General features: G+C 35.3%; 3 protein-coding genes across 7 annotated transcripts; 1 reads left to right on the top strand and 2 right to left on the bottom strand.

The window, feature by feature from the left end:
* The first annotated feature begins 449 nt into the window (after positions 1-449).
* On the top strand, positions 450-10,287 carry LOC110638434 (cationic amino acid transporter 2, vacuolar). The gene is made up of 14 exons (XM_058142427.1): positions 450-1,054; positions 1,545-1,746; positions 2,146-2,230; positions 3,493-3,633; positions 3,756-3,874; positions 3,958-4,054; positions 4,252-4,424; positions 4,547-4,613; positions 5,516-5,674; positions 7,233-7,500; positions 8,076-8,184; positions 8,445-8,557; positions 9,530-9,605; positions 9,864-10,287. The coding sequence occupies exons 1-14, from the start codon at positions 898-900 to the stop codon at positions 10,018-10,020; spliced, it is 1,923 nt and encodes a 640-aa protein (XP_057998410.1). The 5' UTR covers positions 450-897; the 3' UTR covers positions 10,021-10,287.
* Positions 10,288-10,785: 498 nt separating this feature from the next.
* Positions 10,786-13,206, bottom strand: LOC131168772 (uncharacterized). Of its 3 annotated transcripts, none has more exons than XM_058142428.1 (4): positions 13,120-13,206; positions 12,791-13,028; positions 12,631-12,683; positions 10,786-11,007 (listed from the first exon to the last, which is right to left on the bottom strand). In XM_058142428.1, the coding sequence occupies exons 1-4, from the start codon at positions 13,168-13,170 to the stop codon at positions 10,831-10,833; spliced, it is 519 nt and encodes a 172-aa protein (XP_057998411.1). In that variant the 5' UTR covers positions 13,171-13,206; the 3' UTR covers positions 10,786-10,830. The 3 variants fall into 3 exon arrangements, with proteins under 3 accessions (XP_057998411.1, XP_057998413.1, XP_057998412.1); XM_058142430.1 differs by having other exon boundaries at positions 10,786-11,004; XM_058142429.1 differs by having other exon boundaries at positions 12,791-13,025.
* A 1,065-nt stretch (positions 13,207-14,271) lies between these two features.
* LOC131177466 (uncharacterized) lies at positions 14,272-17,288 on the bottom strand. Of its 3 annotated transcripts, none has more exons than XM_058142425.1 (3): positions 17,140-17,288; positions 15,619-16,857; positions 14,272-14,611 (listed from the first exon to the last, which is right to left on the bottom strand). In XM_058142425.1, exons 2-3 carry the CDS (start codon positions 16,803-16,805, stop codon positions 14,500-14,502), a joined length of 1,299 nt encoding a protein of 432 aa, XP_057998408.1. In that variant the 5' UTR covers positions 16,806-16,857; positions 17,140-17,288; the 3' UTR covers positions 14,272-14,499. The 3 variants fall into 3 exon arrangements, with proteins under 3 accessions (XP_057998408.1, XP_057998409.1, XP_057998407.1); XM_058142426.1 differs by having other exon boundaries at positions 17,105-17,198; XM_058142424.1 differs by lacking the exon at positions 17,140-17,288 and having other exon boundaries at positions 15,619-17,075.
* Positions 17,289-19,898: the final 2,610 nt, after the last annotated feature.

Below are 19,898 nucleotides of genomic sequence, written 5' to 3'. Positions count from 1 at the left end.
ACCCTTTAAATCTCAATTTTTTTTACACCCTAGATTAGGATGTAAGGATGGATAAAAAGAGAAATGATAGTTATAAACATTTTTATTTCTACACCTCTTAAATTTATCTCTACTTTACCTCTTTCTAAATATAAAAAATATATATTATCTCTCCTTATCTTTCCATTGGTTCACTTCTTCTCAAACATTATATTTTTTTTATTATAACTCTTCTTACCCTTATTCTTTCTTACCCTTTCGTTACTTATCTTTTCATTTTCCTTATCTCATGGCAAGTGACCATAATTTTTTTCTTTTAAAATATGTATACACATATAAATAATTTAGTGACAAGACACGCTCCTGATAAAACCACTTCATCTAAATGTCATTATTCAGATTGATTATTAGCACAGAAACCCTTAAATTATTGAGGTGAGAGCCGACAAAATCCACAGGCCGAGTGAGGAAGGTCTCCCTCGTCCGGTCGTCCCTACCAATTTCATTAATTTATTGTAATAATTCGACGACGACAAGATCAAGATCCAATCATAGATAGTCAGACATTCGGGCAAGGGTGGGGCAAAGGGCACCTCCTATGCATGACAGTGCTTTCCTTTTCGACTTTTAAAAGGAAGCATCTTTGCTTTGTTTCTATTCCATTGGGAAATTCTGTTAGAATATATAGAGAATCTGCCCGCTTCTCTTTTGGAATATCAAACTCTACCTTGAAGGAATTCAGCTTCTATCTATTGGAAATGCGGGCAGATTTGGCCTAGCCTCATTTTCTGCATATAACATAGGAGGACTTTTTTTTTTTTAACTTGTAAATTAGAAGTACCCAGTTTGACAATTTGTTAGATTGTTGTTCTGGTTTATCATTTCTGGTTTAAAGCGAAGAAGAAGTTGGGAATTTTGATGGGTTTTCTTGTTGATTCGCAAAAAGGTGTAGGTTTATGGGGAGGTTGTCTTAGGAGTTTGCTAAGGAGAAAACAGGTTGATTCTGCACATGTTAAAGCTAATGCTCACCATCAGTTAGCTAAGGAGTTGTCCGTTCCTCACCTTATTGCAATCGGTATTTCTTCTTCTCCTCCTTCTCTACAGTGAAAATTGATAAGGCTTTTCTGTTTTATTTGCTTTTTTATTTTTGTGGTCTTGCTGTACATGGGTCTAAATTGACTCTGGCATGTTAGTTCGTTTTTCTGTTCTGGATGTTGGGTTCTTCATGAAATGATGCTGACTGAACTTGACTTCATATGATTTTGGTTTTGGAATATATATATATAACCGCATGTTATTTATATTTTTTGGACATCACTTCCTTTTTGGGTGCCTATGGTCTCAGAGCTGTAGCTTTTCTAGACATAAATATTTTGCCTCGTGTAATTTGTCTGCTTGAATTAACAATGAATTTACGATTAATACTTACGCCATTTCATGTACTTCAGCTTAAGCATGCGTTCTTCTCTGTTGATTCTTGTTGGTTTCAACTTTTGCTTAGTAATTTTTTGTGCTATAACTTTCCTTCTATGAATTAACTTTGAAATATTGCATCTCCTTATCAGGTGTTGGCACAACAATTGGAGCTGGAGTTTATATTCTTGTTGGAACAGTTGCTAGAGAGCACTCTGGTCCAGCTCTCTCGATTTCCTTTCTGATAGCTGGAATCGCTGCTGCTCTTTCTGCTTTTTGCTATGCAGAGCTTGCATGCCGTTGTCCATCTGCAGGCAGTGCCTATCACTATTCTTATATATGTGTTGGAGAAGGGTAACTACTTGCTGTTTCCCGCACAATATATTTGCATTTCCATATATTCTGAGTTGTTATTATTATTGTTTTTAAATTTCTTTATTGAAAAAAGAAGAATAAGTGGTTATTTGCACCCTTTGTCACCCCCGCACCCAACCCCCCCACCCCACCCCCACAAAAGAAAAAAAAAAATTGTAACGTGGTATGAGGAGACTTAGTTCCTGATAATTTGGTTTAACTGAAAGATTTTGATAAACTGTAGGTACTTTATTAGTTATAGGATTCTTGATTTATATTAATATAATTTATGGCAAGTTGGCTTTTTGTATTTAGGTTCAAATCTTGGGACTTAAAGATGTTATCGTTAGAACTTGTAATGTGCCTCTGTATATTTATTTAAACAATATTGATGTGCAGTGTTGCATGGTTGATTGGCTGGGCTCTAATATTGGAATACACAATTGGTGGATCAGCAGTTGCTCGTGGCATATCCCCCAATCTGGTTCAGTGAATTTCTTTACTCTGAACTTCTTCTCCTTTTCTTTTTCAGAATTTTCTTTTAGGTTTAGTTATTTTTTTCTTTTTCTTTAAAGCATAAGTTCTGTTGGATCTCTTGTAGTGGAACAGGCTTTTTTTTCCCCCTATTTCTTTGCGCTGTCTTTTTCTTGGCCAATGACTAATCAAATTGATGCAGTCCAAGAAGACTAAATTTATGAATTATTTTGATTTAATTTTTCATTGTAAAATTAAGAAGTTTAGTTTTCTCTTATTTAGAAAATTTAATTAAAAAAGCATTTTGATTATTTAAGAATTCAATTGTCCAGAATTTCCCAATTAGTGTTGGTTTTATATTCTTAATTAGATTGGTATATTATCTTATTTTGAGATTTCTAATCCTAGTACTAGTAGAACTAGTTATTACACAATAAATACCTATATCATCTACATATTTTGTTAGAGAGCTTATTATTATTGATGTTAACAATTGAGAACTAATAGAAATTCTGATATTTGTTTCTCTTCAATTTTGAGTGTACATATCCTTTTGATAATTTAGAATTTTTGAATGAAATGAAATGAGTAAGATTGCTCATTCTATTATGGTTTCCAGTTGAAATGAGCATGCAAGTAATTAATCTTTATATACTCAAGCGATAGAGGAATTATGAGAGTCCTATTGTTGGTGTTTAGCTTTTATGCAAATGAATATTTTACTACAATTGAAATCTGAATTCGTACCAACTATTAAACTATAGTTGATTTAGCTTCTGTGTTGCCTTGAATTTAGGTTTTGAATTTTACAAGGTTGGAAGAATATAAACCTCTATCAACTAGTTTGGGCTCTTGAATTTTCCAGAGTTTCTGATAAGTTAATGATCTTTCTGATTTTCATCAGAAAATTCATTTTTGTTTATGCCTTTGGATATTAACTCAAGAATTAAAATGGTGAGTTGGGTTGGGGCATATCCCTCATCTTACTGCGCCATATAAGTAAAGTAAGGACAAAATTTGAACTTCAGATATTAATTATTAGGTGATCAAACATAGTGGGTCAATGCATAAGGGCCTTAACCCCCTTCCCTTCTCTTTCTCACCTTCTTTTGTTCTTCTTTATGTCATCCTTAATCTCTCATTTGTTTTCTATCAAGGTGTCATGTTCTCAATGTGGGATTGGTGTTCATGTCAATCTGCTTGCTTTCCTTTTGCTGGTATTTTAATTGGTACTTCTATTTTCTTCTTATTTTTGCTATTATATGCATCTAGGCATTCTTTTTCGGAGGTCGGGATAGTCTTCCTAGTTTTCTAGCTCGTCAGTACATTCCTGGGCTTGATATTGTGGTTGACCCAGTTGCTGCAATTTTAGTATTTATTGTTACTGGACTCTTGTGCATGGGAATCAAGGAGGTAACTTCTGTTGATCTTTATCACTATCCATTTCTCATGCAATTCCTTGTGAGTGAAGTGTTGTCTTTTGTGTGTGCTTTTTCATACATGCATTAACTCCTTGAATAAAATCACTTTTGCAGAGTACCCTAGTACAAGGTATGGTCACCACTGTGAATGTCTGTGCTATGTTTTTTGTCATAATAGCTGGTAGTTATCTGGGTTTCAAGACTGGATGGGCAGGATATGGACTTCCCACTGGGTAATCGGCATCCCATATTGTAAATTGAATCAAATTATGATTTGTAAAAGTGTATAGCTAACAAAAAATTGTATAATTCGTAGGTATTTTGCCTTTGGAGTAGATGGGATGCTTGCAGGTTCTGCAACAGTCTTTTTTGCTTGCCTTGGTTTTGATTCAGTTGCTAGCACTGCTGAGGAGGTATTCTCTCTCTCTTTCTCTCTCTCTCTCTCTCTCTCCCTCTCTCTTGCTGTTTTTTCTATTCTTGTCTTTATTGTTTTTAAATCCTTCATTCCCCTTGTCGCATAATTATTTTATGAATACAGTTTTGTGTTTCTTTGGCGTACCTTGACTTTTGGGTATTAAACTTTCATGTTGTGTTGTAAATGCTCTAACAGGTGAAGAATCCTCAACGAGATTTGCCTTTGGGCATAGGCCTTGCACTGTCTATTTGTTGTACCTTATACATGTTGGTTTCGGTAGTTATTGTGGGGCTGGTACCTTATCATGCGATGAATCCTGATACTCCAATCTCCTCTGCATTTGCTGAGCATGGCATGCAGTGGGCAGCGTAAGTTTGTAGTTTTACTCAAAATACATGATGCATCAATTTTCTTCCCCCTGAATTTTGTGGATGTAATTTGAACCTTAAACCTTTCTGTTTAAGAGTTATTTCGTTGCTCTTGATTCCAGGTACATAATAACAGCTGGAGCTGTTATGGCACTCTGTTCAACATTGATGGGCTCGATTCTTCCTCAGGTAATTAAGTGGAATACTCACAATATCATAATTAACAGACTGACTGGCCAGTTGTTGCCTTCTTTGTACTATTTCATAGATGATGATTGCCTGCATTTATGATAAGATAAACACATATTTTTTGGATTCCAACTCTTTTTACCTTGTAAATTGGTTCATTCTTTAAGTTGCAAGTTATCTGCTTAAATTGAGTCTTAGTACATATATAGCTGTATCAATTTTCATTTCAGATAATCTATTCTAGCAGTGGACCTCATACGTTGTATTCCCTCAGTATTCCTCATCATTTTGAGAGAGGGATCCAAATCACATCCTTGCCTTACTTATCTATCTTAATATATTTGAAGAAGAACATAGTCATTTTAATATGAGAGTGTCCGTCTTTTCGTTTCCAATGTGAATCTTCTTAGCCATTCCAAAATTTTTGAAAGATAAAAGAAAGTACAAAATTGATGATATCTCTGATCTAGCTTGTGATCACTTGTGGTGAAGATGACAAGTATGAAAGTATCATTTCTAGCTTCACATAGTGAGGAAACACGATGTGGAAAGCTTGTGTTAACAGGCTCTCTGATATGTGATAGTACCTGAACAGAAAAAACCATGTGCATAACAAGCTTAATTGCATTTAATATATTTTGGAAGAATGCTAACTGTAGTTATTTAGGTGATAACTAAGCATTAATAATCTCCTTGTTGGATAACATTGAAACCTGTATTAGGAAGGAAAAATCCAATCTCTTTTCTCTCATCTCTTACTTCACGCAATAAACCAAGAGCTGAGTTACATTCAGTGGTTTATTAGGCCTTTTGTTTTTCTGGATGAGTTGCATTTATTTACTGGGACCTTTTATTCCTTAGTAATGACTTCTAGAAATCTTCCATCTTTTTGTCCTTTGCAGCCACGAATGTTAATGGCAATGGCTAGAGATGGATTACTGCCATCATTTTTTTCAGATGTAAATAAAAATACACAAGTACCTGTAAAGAGCACTTTGGCAACTGGCATTGGTGCTGCAATGTTGGCATTTTTTATGGATGTTGATCTGTTGGCTGGAATGGTAAGGGAGCAACTTTTTTTTTCCTTTTACCATCTGGATCTTTTGATTCTTTTTTTTCCCTTCTTTTTCTTCTCCCTCTTTTATTTCCCTTATAAATAATTGAGGGTACACTGGACAACTTCTCTGTTAGTTTGATTTGAATTTTTGAAATAAGCGTCATTCACCTGGCATGTGCACTGAATCTTGTGTCAGTTTTAAGCATGACTGGCTGCAGACTGGGGAATGGTAGGGGAAGATTATGACATCTTCTTCACTAGGAAATATACCCTGCTGTCCTACCCAGTTCCCCAATCCCTAGTCAGGAAAGGGTGGGTCCTAGTCCACTCTCCTATGCATGAAACAGGGTCAATCTTTCCCTATTCACCATGAAATTCTCATCCATTCTCTTGAACCCATCTCACCACAGTCATCCAAAGTCTCTAGAAAAGAAAAGAAAAGAAAAGAAGAAAAAAGAAGCTAAAAAGAAAAACCAAAATAAGACATCTGATCACTACAATTTCCAGTAAATTTCTAAACCTCTAAATTCAGTAGACTCACTTTATTGAGGATAACCTCATCTGATCCTACAAATCAAAACATGTGTGCATGCAAAATTACCTCACTAGAATGGGGATCCCTTTTTGTTTTGTTTGTTCCCCATGCCCCCATCCTGGTCCTATCAGGGAGTTTTACTTTTTTCATTCCCCCTCCATTAAATAACTAAATGGATGATGTTAGGACCTAGCAATGCTTGCCGGTGGTAAGCCCTTGTTACTAGTATTTTTTTTTTCTAACATTAAGTTTGCTGAGATCCTTTGTCTTGTGAGAATCATGAACCTAATGTAGTGGCAAGTATAATGAAATGTGATAAAATCTTGTTCCTGCAGATTGAATTTCCTGGGTTTTCACTTTTCAGATAGCCTCTTAAATTATATGAAATTGACCGTAGAAACCTTATCAGTTCCTTGTCCTTGAGGTTTGGTGTAGCATAGAATTTCATTCTTCCTGTTTGTTGTCATACATTGGTTTGGGATAAGGAATTTGTGCTAAGTATAAGACTTGGACAAACTTCCTTCTCTTGAGCTAGTTTTTGGGGCGGAATTAAGCCTGGTGCATTTTCTCTGCATTGTATCAAAGCTTATTTTGTTTCAATGTTGGGTCACCCACAAATGTTCATACTTACAAATTTTACATTTCAGATATTTATGCCTAAGTGTGAGGGGGTGTATTATGCCACATTGGTTTGGGAAGAGGAATTTGTGTTAAATATGAGACTTGGGCAAACCTCCTCCCCTTGAATTAGCTTTTGGAGTGGAGTTAGGTCTGGTCCATTTTCTCTACACTATTCAAAAATTAAGTACTTTAATCTTTCAACTTTCGCAAATAACACTGTTTTATATTTCAATGTGACCACTTGGACTAAATTAAAAAAAAAAAAAAAAAACCGGGGACTTAAGTGCCTGTTTTTGAAAAGAATAGAATGAAAAAGAAACTTTTTTTATCCTCTGGTAATCAACAATGTAATGCTATTTTTCAGTGTAAAATTGAATCTTGCTCTTAATTGTGGCATTTTGTGCAGGTCAGTGTGGGCACACTTCTTGCTTTCACCATGGTTGCTATCTCTGTATTAATATTGAGATATGTCCCGCCAGACATGGTGCCACTTCCATCCTCACTTCAGGACACAATTGATTTTGTCTCATTGCAGTACGGGGTGAACAGTCAGAATATTAATGTTGAAACGTCTGATGTTAATGGTGGTGCTTCAAGTACTTTGCCTTTGCTAGGCAAAAATAACACAGTAGTTGATTATCCTAAAATTGTAAAACAAGAAGCTCAGCGCAATTGTAAGTTCCTTATAGGCTTCATGCTTTCAATTTTAATTTTTCTGGAATACATTGAGATGTTAGGATATAAACTCCTAATCTTATCCAATCCACTCGCCCACCAAAGAGAAGGGGCCTTGTTTAGGACATGCTTGATTATGCTTTGCAAATGCTAGTGTGCCTGTCTCAACCTTTTTGGTTTACATGCTTCATTTACTTGTTAAATACATCTACATATACATTGCATCTATCTGAAACAATGTTCAAGTAATGTTCAAGTTATCCCAATTTTGAAAATCATCAATTGGAAATATTATATTAACTTTTTAGGTAGACATGTTCAATGTAGCAATCAATGTGTGTGTGCGTATTTCTGCTTCATATGGCTTTAAACTATATAGAGTTGGAGTGCTTGTTGATTGAATTGAACCATGGTTATTTTTGCCTTGCTCTAAGTTTGATTTATAATAGTTGTTGGGGCCTGATAACTTAATGCATGCTCGCTAGTATCCATGTAAAAAATTGTTCCATTTTCTTGCCTTTCATAATTTAGGTTCTGCTATTTTTTACTATCTTCTATTTGTTAATTGTTTCAGATGTTCGAAATGAAGAGAACAGAAGAAAAATTGCTGGCTCGACCATAGCATTCACATGTATTGGAGCATTTCTTCTTACATATGCAGCTACAGATTTGAATATTCCTAGGTGGGTTGATCAAGAGTAACTCTATTTACCTTGCATTGATGATAATTTCAAGTATATTCCCTAATGATTTAGCTTGAAGACATGTCACATTTAAGAAGCAACTCTTGAAACTAGATGTAGGGTTTCGCAAGAAGAGAGAGAGAGAGAGGCTGTTGGAAATTTGACTGACTTTGACCAGGCATTAAATTTGAGAGTCATGACCAAAGTAAATTGTGGTTTTCTTCAAAATCAGTTAACTATTTATTTGGATCTTCCATTAGGCCTGTTCGCTTTACATTGTGCGGTGTTGGTGGTGCTCTTCTTCTATTTGGTCTGATTGTGCTGACTCTTATTGAACAAGATGATGCAAGACATAGCTTTGGGCATTCTGGAGGTAAGTGCTCTTTTATCTTGTACTGCTGTCCATTTGATAAGATTTGTCTAGTTTGGAAGTTGGAAGACAGTCTAGTTTAAATATTAAAATATGTGATGTGCCAGCATTAGGTATGGCTTGTGTTAACAATTCAAGCCAGTTCATGTCAGGAATTGTACACTACTCCACGTTGGTCCATTGGGGTACATGTTTTTCCTCAAAAGGCATTTATGCAAGTTTATGTCCTTGGTTTCTTTTGAACATTTCAGACCTCCTACTAGATGCCTAATAGTGCATCCGACATGCCAACATGACCTTGAGAGGCTCTCTCAATCCATGCTTTTGCATGTCCTTGAATTTTTTTGCTATATTTGCAAATAAGCTCAAGTACCAACCATAATGAATGCAGGGCATTATCTGTTTGTGACACACTGGTTGTCACAGTTTTGCTTCCTATAGATGTATCATAAATTTGGGTCCTCAATGTTGGATAATATGTTTGGAAGCATGTCCACCAGCCTTATTTATAAAGACATTAGTAATTCTCCACAAGAATACCGTGGTTGCTATGAATTTGTTCATGTGTCAACCGTTTCAAAGTGAATGAATTTTTGACATTATCACTCTACCTTGCTCCCTTCAGTTTACCTAGAAAGAATGGGACATTTTTAATGGTCAGAAGTAAAATCTTACTGTAGAGCGACATACTACTACCCAAAATATCCACATAATATTCAGTTTAACTTGGATTGCATGTATACGCAGTATAGTGAGTCAAATCTCATCTGGAAATTAATTCAGGACCCTCATCTGCTTTAGAAGCTACAGGCTCGCAGAAGCATACTTGAAGGATTACTTTTTGTACACATCTTGCCAATCAAGGCTCATCCCCATTTAATAGTGTTATAATTACCATTCCTGAATTGTTATTTTTGTTTCCATCGAAAGTTTTGTTAATTTTTGTGAAATGTTGATTTTTTTTTTTTTTCTCAGGCTTTATATGTCCATTTGTTCCACTGCTTCCGATCTTCTGCATTCTGATCAACATATACCTGCTGATTAATCTAGGGTGAGTGTTGCATCACCTGTTTATTATATGACCATTGAAAAGAATTATCAAGTGGAATATTGTTAATTGCATTTCTAAGGATGTGGGTATGGGTGTCAATACTTTAGATGGGACCTTGGGAATATGTTATCTATCTAGCTATTTTCTTACTTCAGCTGTATTTCTGGTTATCTATCTAGCTATTTTCTTACTTGTGCTGTATTTCTGGATCATATTCATTTCTTGTTCTCATCCTTGGGGCTCTCTCTGGACTTCCAGTGCCGCCACCTGGGCCCGTGTTTCAGTCTGGCTCCTAATTGGAGTGTTCGTTTATGCATTCTATGGGCGGACTCACAGCTCACTATTAGATGCAGTCTATGTGCCTGCAGCTCATGCTGATAAGATTTATCGCAGCTCTGGAGATAGTTTAGCTTAGAATCCAACTGGTCTCGGTAGCCAGGATCCCCTTCCATGTAATTCTTACAACAGAATCTCTTTGTTGTACAGTGGCGTTCCCCCAAAACATCCCCCTACGCCAATTTTTTTTTTCCACATTAATTTTCCTCTTGCCATGTATATATGTATATATGTATTATTGTGGCTGAAATGTATATATGTACATATGTATATATGAGGGTTGATTTTGGGACCTGTTCAAACAATGTAAATAGTTTACAAGTGGAAGAAGATGTTCTTTTGTTTCTTTTGCCTTCTCTCCCTACAATATAGCATATCATCATTCAATACAGCATCTGTGGTGGCATATGCATACGAAAAGGTGGAGAAAGTTCACATTGTTGAAGCATGGAATGACTAGTTCGCCACAATGTTATAAACAGATCTTTCTTCGAATTGTAAATTTAAAAATTGAACAAAATTAAAATAATCTCTCCAATAATCACTTTTGAGAATCAAGCCTGTCCAAACTGGTGCATTTGGAATTTTTGTAGACTATGCAGGCTTATGATTTGATTTATCATCTCCCGATTGAGGGGATTGATGTTAATGGCCCCTCTGTCAGGCCCTTCGACAGAAAATGCTCATGACAATGCATGACTGTCCTCAAAGAACGCACACATCATTATGACTGGAAAGCTCAAGCCTTGGTATGATACCATGACTTGCATGAAGTAATTGCCTTGACTCATTGATAACCCTCACAAAGTGGGTAGAAGATGTTTTAAGAGTATTTGAAGTAATCTTCAAAATGATACATCCCATTTCCATATATATACGTTCAGGAATATCAATTAGTATACGAGTTAATTAACAGTATCAATCTTGGAAGATTCTCCAGGGCCACTGTAAAAATTGCACCAAGTACAAAAATCAAAACAAAGGCAAGTAATATCTTTGCAATGTACAAAAAACTGACTCCTGATTTAGGAACTATCTTTGCTGGACGTCTGCCTTCAAAAATCTGCTGAAACAAAAAGCCAAGTACAGATCACTTAAGGTCAATAATGTTCCAATCTCAATTGAATAATCTATAGCAAGATAAATAAATAAAACTCCAGTGCAAATGCTTTTCAGAGGAAAATCAAGGCAACAGAATATTGTTGCTCAAACCGGGTCTTTTGGATAGTACAGCCACAATAGACTAGCATTGTGAACACTAATTGCTAGACTGGAGCCCTGTGGCCGAGCATGACCACGGAACTTGGGGGGCCTTAGATTTTAGATTTTTTTTTCTCTTTATATTGTTATAAACAATTAAAAGACAAAAACAAATATAGTACTTATATATTAATAAGTAACAATAGGATAAAAAGCTGTTCACTAAAAATATTAAATATTTTTGGATTCTAAAAATTAAAAAAAAAAAAAGGAGAAAAGATCAAACATCTTATCTAAAATTATAAACATTTTTTTTTAAGAGAAACCCAATCATCAAGAATGAAATGTGAATTGAATGTCTTAACAATCTCCCTTTCAATATAAAAAACCAAATTATTTGAAAGAAATTTATCTTCCACTTTTGTAGCAAAGTTTTGTTTTCACCATTTTCATAGCCGAGAATGAATGTTTAGTAGTCATAAATACCAGAAGAGTTAAAACAAGATGAATCAATCTATCAACAAGGTGGATAACCATATAATTGGGGAGACCACATAAAATTTTTGAAGGGGCCATGTTGCAAAATTTTTATTAATAGCTAAATAATTTTTTTTTAAAAAAAAAATTGGGGAGGCGATGTCCCCCCAGTCAACCAATGCCTCCGCCCTTACCAACCAGTATGTATAACACGAAAAAAAGAAAAAAAAAATCTGAGGGTTATCCTACACTAGTTTCTCTGGCATTCCATATTTATGGACTGCAATAGTATGGTAAAGCAGCAACCATGATTTTAGGATACAATTTTAGCTTTTCCAATGATATAAGAACTTGTCAAGATAGGGTTACTAATCTAAAAGCTATAGCATTTTTCTGAACTTCATAGAACTCTGCATTAACCATGTTGAAAGCCCCTTGTTATTGATTGATAAAGAATTGAAAATATATGCACACATGAATCACATACTAGGATGCTCTAGATCTTAACCAAGCCATTCAAATGAATCCAACCAAAAGATGGCTATTCCCCAAAATTGGGGCCATCTGTTATCTAAACTAAGAAGAAAGGTGGAGCCTTTTGGAGAGCTATCCTTGCTTGCAGTTAATTTTGCAATCAAATTCTCCAGTAACACATCGGAAAATGTTGCTGGACCAGTAGTTTGAAGAATTTATATATGAATATCTCGAATTTCTAATATGCAATTAGCTACCCGACATGTGTAGGCAAAAATATTTGAATGGAAAAAAAAAAACCGATTCCGTCTTTGTAATTTTCCCAGAAGAAGTCCACTAGAACCATCCATATTCCACACTATTTTCCATGGATTAATGGTTCATAGAAATAATGTCATTGCAACAAACATAGAAACAAAGATTTAATTTTTGCAGTGAATAACTGGCTTCATCAATAAAAATCTCAAATCTCAGATCCACCAACACACTCAAACAGACAACACAGAAAATTCCAAACAGATAAGAAAGAAGATCATACTAAATTAGGGGCTTGTGTTGGGATCAGCCGAATGCTTTCTGCTTTTCTAACACCTACACCAAGAAGAAAAAGGAAAAATCACCACAAACCAACACTGAAATCTACTTCATTCAGTACTAACAAAACAAAAACACAACCAAAACCAAGTGAGATCAATTACCACCAAAATCCAACTCAGTAACAGTCTGCAACTTCCAGCCATTGCTATAATCCACAAGAATCGCATCAGGCCCAAAACTTATGGGTTCCTCCCCATCTTTAACTGCTTCAATATGCGAAACAAGAGGGGCTCCAGCTTCTAACTTCCTGTTTATCAAAGACACTGCAAATCCTGCCCTGGTACCAGCCGCAAAGCGGCTTATTTTACCCAAACTTTTGCAGGCAACCTCCAGAAACTGCTACATACATCAAATATTCAATATGATTAAGCTACTTTGACTAAAAAAAATCCAACTAAAAACAGGACATTTATTGAAGAGAAGAGCATACAGGAGGAGGTTGGGGAGAATTGAATTTGGAATCTTCTCCTTCTTCTGCCATGATCGCGAGGCAAGAGAGATGGAAACAAGGGCAGGAAATCGAGGGGGAGATTTCTATTCTTAAGGGATTTATAGATGGACCGAGACTGCTCCGCTTTCAGTCGCTTGGGCCTTAGGCCTAAGTTGAGCATTGAAAGCCTTTTTTTTTTTATTATTGTTAAAGAAAGCTTCATGGCTTTATAAATTGTATCTGATAAAATGTCTATGATTTGGGTGTCCAAGGTGAGCATACAACAGTTTTAATCAAACATTGAATCAAAGTAATTTAATTTATTTTTTAATTTATTAATTTGGTTTTAACTATTTTTTAAATTATTTTGATTTTTCAATGTAATTTGATTATTAAGATTAAAAAATGAAAATAATTGAATCAAACTGATGAATGAACTGCCATTTTGATCAGTTACATAAACCTCCTTCCTTAATCTCTACTTCTCTCCAGATCACACCATGGTTTCTAGCTATACCACAGTTTTCGTTCACATTGCAAGTCATACTGCAAGTTACACCATAAAGTCATACTGCAGTTCCTATCCAGTGTCTATACCGCAAACTATATCATGATATCTATCCACACCACAAGCTATACCATAGTGGGTCGTGAATGCATATGTGTATTGAAAATCAATCAACTGATAATGTTTAGTTCGATTCCATTCAATTTATTCATTTTTTTATTAGCCCAATTTAATTCGATTCAGAACTAAAACTAATCAATTGCACACCCATAAATGCGCCTACACAATTAAGATTCATAATTTCAGGCTAGAGGAGCAGAAAGTTGAAGTGGAAAACAATTTTCTCCAGCTAAGGGTAGTGCATAAAGAAGAAAAAGATGGGAATTATTATTCTCAATGGAGTTTTCAATTTCTTCTACAAACGTACTTTGCCTGAAATCAGTCAGAAAGCTAGATACATAGAACAGAATGTCAGCCCTTCTATCATTTTCATTATTATTAAATGCTAAGGTACTATATCAAATAAAATAATTTTCAGAAACAATTTCCGCCAACGAGACAGTCAATGGCCGCAAGCACAGCATGGAAACATCAATGGAAGCAAATAAAGTTGACAAAAATTACTAAACAGCATCTCACCAACATTTGCAAACGAAATTATTCATTCATTGAAAATGCCTAATTGCTTGTTCTGCACCATGATTAAGATAAAAAGTTACACTACAAAAAGGGCATGATGCTGAACCTATATAATAATTGCCAAGAATCTAGAGATTTCAACAGTTACACAATTTAGATCCCTTTTAATATCTCCAGTTAAAGACAGGAGCTAGAATGATTTGGGCTGGAGACGACTACACTGACAAAATTTATCAGACATCCCAATCCTTCAACTTCTTGCTTCCTCTAGGTCTACTTATAGGTGCATTCATTCCGGCCATTTTTCCATTGTACTTCGCACGAAGAGAATCATTGTGCGTCCACCTGCAAAACAAACAAATGATAAGGTATTGTTCCAGGAACTAAACATAGCTTAGAGCTAAGTATCAGGATGAATTTGTTCTGTCCTTGATTGTGCTAATATGCTACAGAGGTAAATTTTGTGATGCATCCCAAAAATAGCTTCGCATCAGACCAAAAGATTTTAGAAATCATATCCCAGCATCCCACCATGATTAAAACATATAGCACCCATACGGTAGAAAAAAGACAAAAACCATATCTTTTTATCCAATTGAAAAGACAAGGATGCATTTCACATGTTCTTAAATGGTACAATGACCATATAGAATACTCGCATGTTCTTAAAGCCTGTGTTCAGAAATTGCTTGAAGACCATTTATTACTGTTTAACAGCCTAAAAACAAGAAGCTGCTGAAATAAAAATTTAATTTCATTCAATTCCCTGACTCCAACATTTTCAATACAAACATTACAGGTTAGGTAACTTAAGAAAAAATTTCTCTCTTTAAAAATACCAATTCCATTACCTTCTTCATGAGTGATGTATTCTCCATCAAAGATATAGCATAGAACACAGAAAAAAGGGGATAAGTTATTGTCACTGTTAATAGCTGATTCAACTACACTTGGTGCCAAAGATTTTAATTTTGATCTGCATTATTTTAATATTTTAATGTAAAACAATATCTTCAGATCTGGAGTTAAATGGTTTCCATTAACAAGAATATACTATCAAGCACTTACAATTAGAGTTCAAAGCTAGAACTTCCTCAAATTAGAGTGATACATACTGGTTAAAAACAAATTGTGCAATCACAAGAATCAGAAAAGTCCAAACTACCAAATTTATTTCTCGTTCCATAAGTTACCATGTTCTCTAGGTGATATATATATATATTGGATGATTTGAGTATTCAATAATAAGTATGAACCAGACTACGTCTAACACAGATGAATGCTCAGAGAACAGCAAACTGAACAAAGCAACTAGAAAAGACAACACGAATTTACAGGAAGAGCAAACTTACGGGTTGTTCCAATCAGTTGTATCCTCATTGACAAGATGCGTCCATTTGGTTCTTCCACTACGGCCGAAGTGTTTGACTTGCATAACTTTAGGTAATATGGATTTGTCCATCTTATCTTCTCCAGTTGGGGCGGAGAAATCACGCTTGTAAATTGAATCTGACCCAGTAGTGGCAGCAGTATCATCAGCCTCATTCTGGAAGAAAGCACCCTTATGGTAGTATTTCTGCATGAACCTCCACTTCTGCTTTGGTAGTGCGGCAGGTTTCGGATTTTTCCTCTCCCACTCCCTCCTCTCTTCATCTGTCATGTTTCTCACCTTCTCAATCTCTTCTTTCTCCTTCAACATTGCCTCACGATCATCTCTATCCCTTTTGATCCTTGCAATCTCTCTCACCTTCCAAGCCTCATACTCCTCTGCCTCATTGACTTCATCATCGGTGTCCACATCGGCAATATTTGCCTCCATTTCCAAATTCTTCTGAATTAGTTCCTCCTTCTGAATCTCCTCAACCAATATTTGCTTTGTCTCCACCTTCCTTTCCTCCAATTTCCTCCTTTCCTTTTCCTCAATAGCTCGTTCTTCAGCCTCAAGCCGCTCACGCTCAGCTATGGTTTCTCTCTCAGACTTTGGCACAAAGATTGGCTTGACCATGGCCAAACCCATTGTTTCTTCTTCAGAGTCAGTTTCATATTCAGATTCCTCTTCCTCCTCTTCTTCCGCTTCTTCCTCCTCTTCTTCAGCCGGAAGTGCAGCTTCTTCTTGCTCTCTCAGACGTGACTTCTCCTTAATTCTTCTTCTTCTTTCCTCCAAGGCTTCCTCATTCTCTTCCTCCATATCTGCCCATTCTTGTCTCCGGGTTTCCTCCTCTTCTGTTGCAATAATTTCAGCTTGCCGGATGCGCCGGTGATCAGCTCTCACTTCGTCACGGTTATCAATCCTGCTCTCAGCCAGACGACGCAGTCTAGGATCATCTTTCCTAGCAAAATCTGAATCTTCCTGAGTAGGAAAAGCTTTCTCCAGGGCATCTGCCCTAGCCATTTTGATATCCCCATCTTCATCAGCATCATCAGCCCACTCGGGTGCTTTGCCAGGCCAATACCTTTTAACTTTAGTTTGCCCAATTTTACCTCTAAGCTTGTCCCTGACAGCTAGAGCAATATCACTGACACCGGCTGTGACTGACATGATTGCCTGTAAAATTCAACCCCAGATGATATTAACCTGGTTTATGCAATCCCTGAGATCCAAATAACAAAAAAACCTAAATCAGAAAGGGCTCTTCCACGAAATTGACAACAAAATCCCTAACAAAATCTCAAATTGCGAAGCTTTCCAAGGATGATTTTTCGCCACTTGTTTTTCCTAATTCAAGGCACCATAAAGAATCAATCCAAAACTCATAAAACATAACATAGAAAAATAAATTTTAAAAACACGCAATAATAATAATAATAATAATAATAATAGCTATTGAAAAAACTGACGTATTAAAACCCTAGAACAGAGAGTAATTTCTAGCCTGAAGTTTATGATTTGTCTTTCGATTACCAGATAAAGCTTTCGAAGGCGAACGCCAGACAAGAACTCGACGGAAACTGGGAGTTTAGTTATATTTGTAGAAGGGCCACGTGCAGATCACGTACTTCCAGCCCGAATGATTGTCAGTCGGGTTGGATACTTGGATCTTAGATTACAATGAATGGATCCGAGGCCAGGACATGCCCGAATCGAGTCGGGTCTAAAAGGCTTTTGTTTAAATCCAGTCCAGCATTTCAGCTTGCGTGCGCAACATAAATAAAGAAATATTAAAGTTTTTTTTTTTTTTAAGAAATATAACATACGCACACATAAAATAAAAAGGAAAAAATTAAAATGCACGAAATAATATTTTAATGAAAACCCAAACGGGAAGAGAAAACAGGCTCTACGTGCATGCATGTATACGGATTACGATGAATAAGATATTCATAAAAATTATTTTATTTGAATTTAGATTCGATTATCATTATTAAAATTTAAATTTATATTAAATTTAATTAAAAATTATTATTAATTATTTAAATTTATTTCAAATTATTATTACTTGAAAAAAATTTGAATTCATTTAATTTTATATATTTTAATTAATATTTTATATTAAAAATTATTTTAATTAATAATTTATATTTTAATAATTTAATATTTCATAAAATATTTAAATTTTATTTTATATAAATTTTATTTTATATAAAATAAAATATATGAAAATTTATAAATATTATTATAAAAAATATATATTTTATATTTAATTAGTATTAAATAAACGAGTTTGGATAACAGACATTGAATATATAAAACCTAAATCCGATTCGAACCCATCATGAATATTATTTTTAAAACTCAAACTAATTTCGAATCCAATTATATAATACTCAAACTTGTCCTATTAAGATTCAATTAGATTAGATACAACTCAACTCAACTCAACTAAGCATTTATCCCAAAAATTTGGGGTCGGCTATATGGATTCGCTTTCTCCACTCTAAACGATTTTGGGTTAAATCCTCAGAAATTTGTAATGCTTCTAGGTCATGTTGTACTACTCTCCTCCAAGTCAATTTAGGTCTACCCCTTTTTTTTCTTTCTATCCTCTAACCTAATGTGCTATACTTGTCTAACTGGAGCCTCCGTATGTCTACGTTTCACATGACCAAATTACCTCAATCTCCCTTCTCTCAACTTATCCTTAATTGGTACCACTCCAACCTTTTCTCCAATACTCTCATTACAGAATTTATCTAGTTTAGTATAGCCACTCATCCACCTTAATATTCTCATCTCTGCAACTCTTATCTTAGACGCATACGACTCCTTCAATGCCCAATACTCACTACCATATAACATAGCCGGTCGTATGGCTGTACAGTAAAATTTTCCTTTTAACTTATTGGGAATCTTGCGATCACATAAAACTCCCGTGGCACGTCTCCACTTCAACCATCCGGCTTTAATCCTATGACTAACATCCTCCTCACATCCCTCATATACTTGAAGGACTGAGCCGATATATTTAAAGTGATTACTTTGGGGCAGTACCACTCTATCCAAACTAACTCCTTTCCTATCATCAGTTTGGCATTCACTGAACTTGCAATGCATGTATTCTGTCTTTGTTCTACTTAACTTAAAACCCTTTGACTCTAGAGTACTTCTCCAAAGCTCTAGCTTTCTATTGACTCCTTCTCGCGTCTCATCTATCAGAACAATATCATCCGCAAACATCATGCACCAAGGAATACTCTCTTGTATATGTTTCGTCAATTCATCTAAAACTAATGTAAAAAGGTAAGGGCTTATAGCTGATCCTTGGTGTAGTCCAATTGAGATCGGAAAATCTCTTGTGTCCCCTCCCACTGTGCTCACAATAATAGTTGCTCATTCATACATATGTTTCAACACTTGTATATATCTAATAGATACCCTCTTTTGTTCTAACACACTCCATAGGATATCTCTTGGAACACTATCATAAGCCTTCTCTAAATCAATAAAAACCATGTGTAGATCTTTCTTCACATCTCTATATTTCTCCTTCAAGCTTCTAATGAGAAAGATCGCTTCCATAGTTGAACGACCGGGCATGAAGCTAAATTGATTGAGAGAGATAGAATTATCATAACATAGTCGATGCTCCATAACTCTCTCCCACAACTTCATAGTATGGCTCATGTATTTAATTCCCCTATAGTTCGAGCAACTCTGTATGTCTCATTTATTTTTAAAAATAGGTACTAAAATACTCCTCCTCCATTCATCAGTCATTTTCTTTGAGTTTAGAATCTTATTAAATAATTTAGTTAACCATGCCACTCCTATTTCTCCAAAACACTTCTACACTTCAATTGGTATTCCATCGGGTTCACAGGCTTTACCCACTTTCATTCTCTTAAGTGCTTCCTTTAATTCTAAAGATCTAATCCTTCTAGTATAATTCACATTCTTTTCTATCGTTTTATAGTCTATATTCACGCTATTACCATTTTGACTATTATTAAAGAGATCATTAAAATAATTTCTCCATCTTTCTTTAATGTCCTCATCTTTCACCAACACTTTTCCTTCTTTATCCTTAATGCACCAAACTTGATTGAGATCTTGACATTTCTTTTCTCTCCTCTTTGCTAATCTATAAATATCTTTCTCCCCTTCTTTAGTTCCAAGTTTCTCATATAACTTTTCAAAGGCATGTGCTTTTACTTGACTAACTGCCTTTTTTGCCTCTTTCTTTGCTATCTTGTA

The sequence above is a fragment of the Hevea brasiliensis genome, unplaced genomic scaffold (assembly GCF_030052815.1).
Source record: "Hevea brasiliensis isolate MT/VB/25A 57/8 unplaced genomic scaffold, ASM3005281v1 Scaf5, whole genome shotgun sequence".
NCBI lineage: Eukaryota > Viridiplantae > Streptophyta > Magnoliopsida > Malpighiales > Euphorbiaceae > Hevea > Hevea brasiliensis.
The sequence above is the reverse complement of the archived record's forward strand: the minus strand, read 5'-3'. Positions and strand labels throughout refer to the sequence as shown.

Bases quoted from the DNA above. Each gene is read 5' to 3' on its own strand.
- LOC110638434 (XM_058142427.1), top strand. From the start codon at position 898: ATGGGTTTTCTTGTTGATTCGCAAAAAGGTGTAGGTTTATGGGGAGGT. The intron at 3,875-3,957 runs GTAATCGGCATC...TATAATTCGTAG, and splicing joins GGATATGGACTTCCCACTGG to GTATTTTGCCTTTGGAGTAG. The intron at 5,675-7,232 runs GTAAGGGAGCAA...CATTTTGTGCAG, and splicing joins TTGATCTGTTGGCTGGAATG to GTCAGTGTGGGCACACTTCT.
- LOC131168772 (XM_058142428.1), bottom strand. From the start codon at position 13,170: ATGGCAGAAGAAGGAGAAGATTCCAAATTCAATTCTCCCCAACCTCCT. The intron at 13,029-13,119 runs GTATGCTCTTCT...TGATGTATGTAG, and splicing joins ATTCTCCCCAACCTCCTCCT to CAGTTTCTGGAGGTTGCCTG. The intron at 11,008-12,630 runs GTATGATCTTCT...TTTTTGTTTCAG, and splicing joins CAACACAAGCCCCTAATTTA to CAGATTTTTGAAGGCAGACG.
- LOC131177466 (XM_058142425.1), bottom strand. From the start codon at position 16,805: ATGTCAGTCACAGCCGGTGTCAGTGATATTGCTCTAGCTGTCAGGGAC. The intron at 14,612-15,618 runs GTAAGTTTGCTC...TTTGTTTTGCAG, and splicing joins ACAACTGATTGGAACAACCC to GTGGACGCACAATGATTCTC.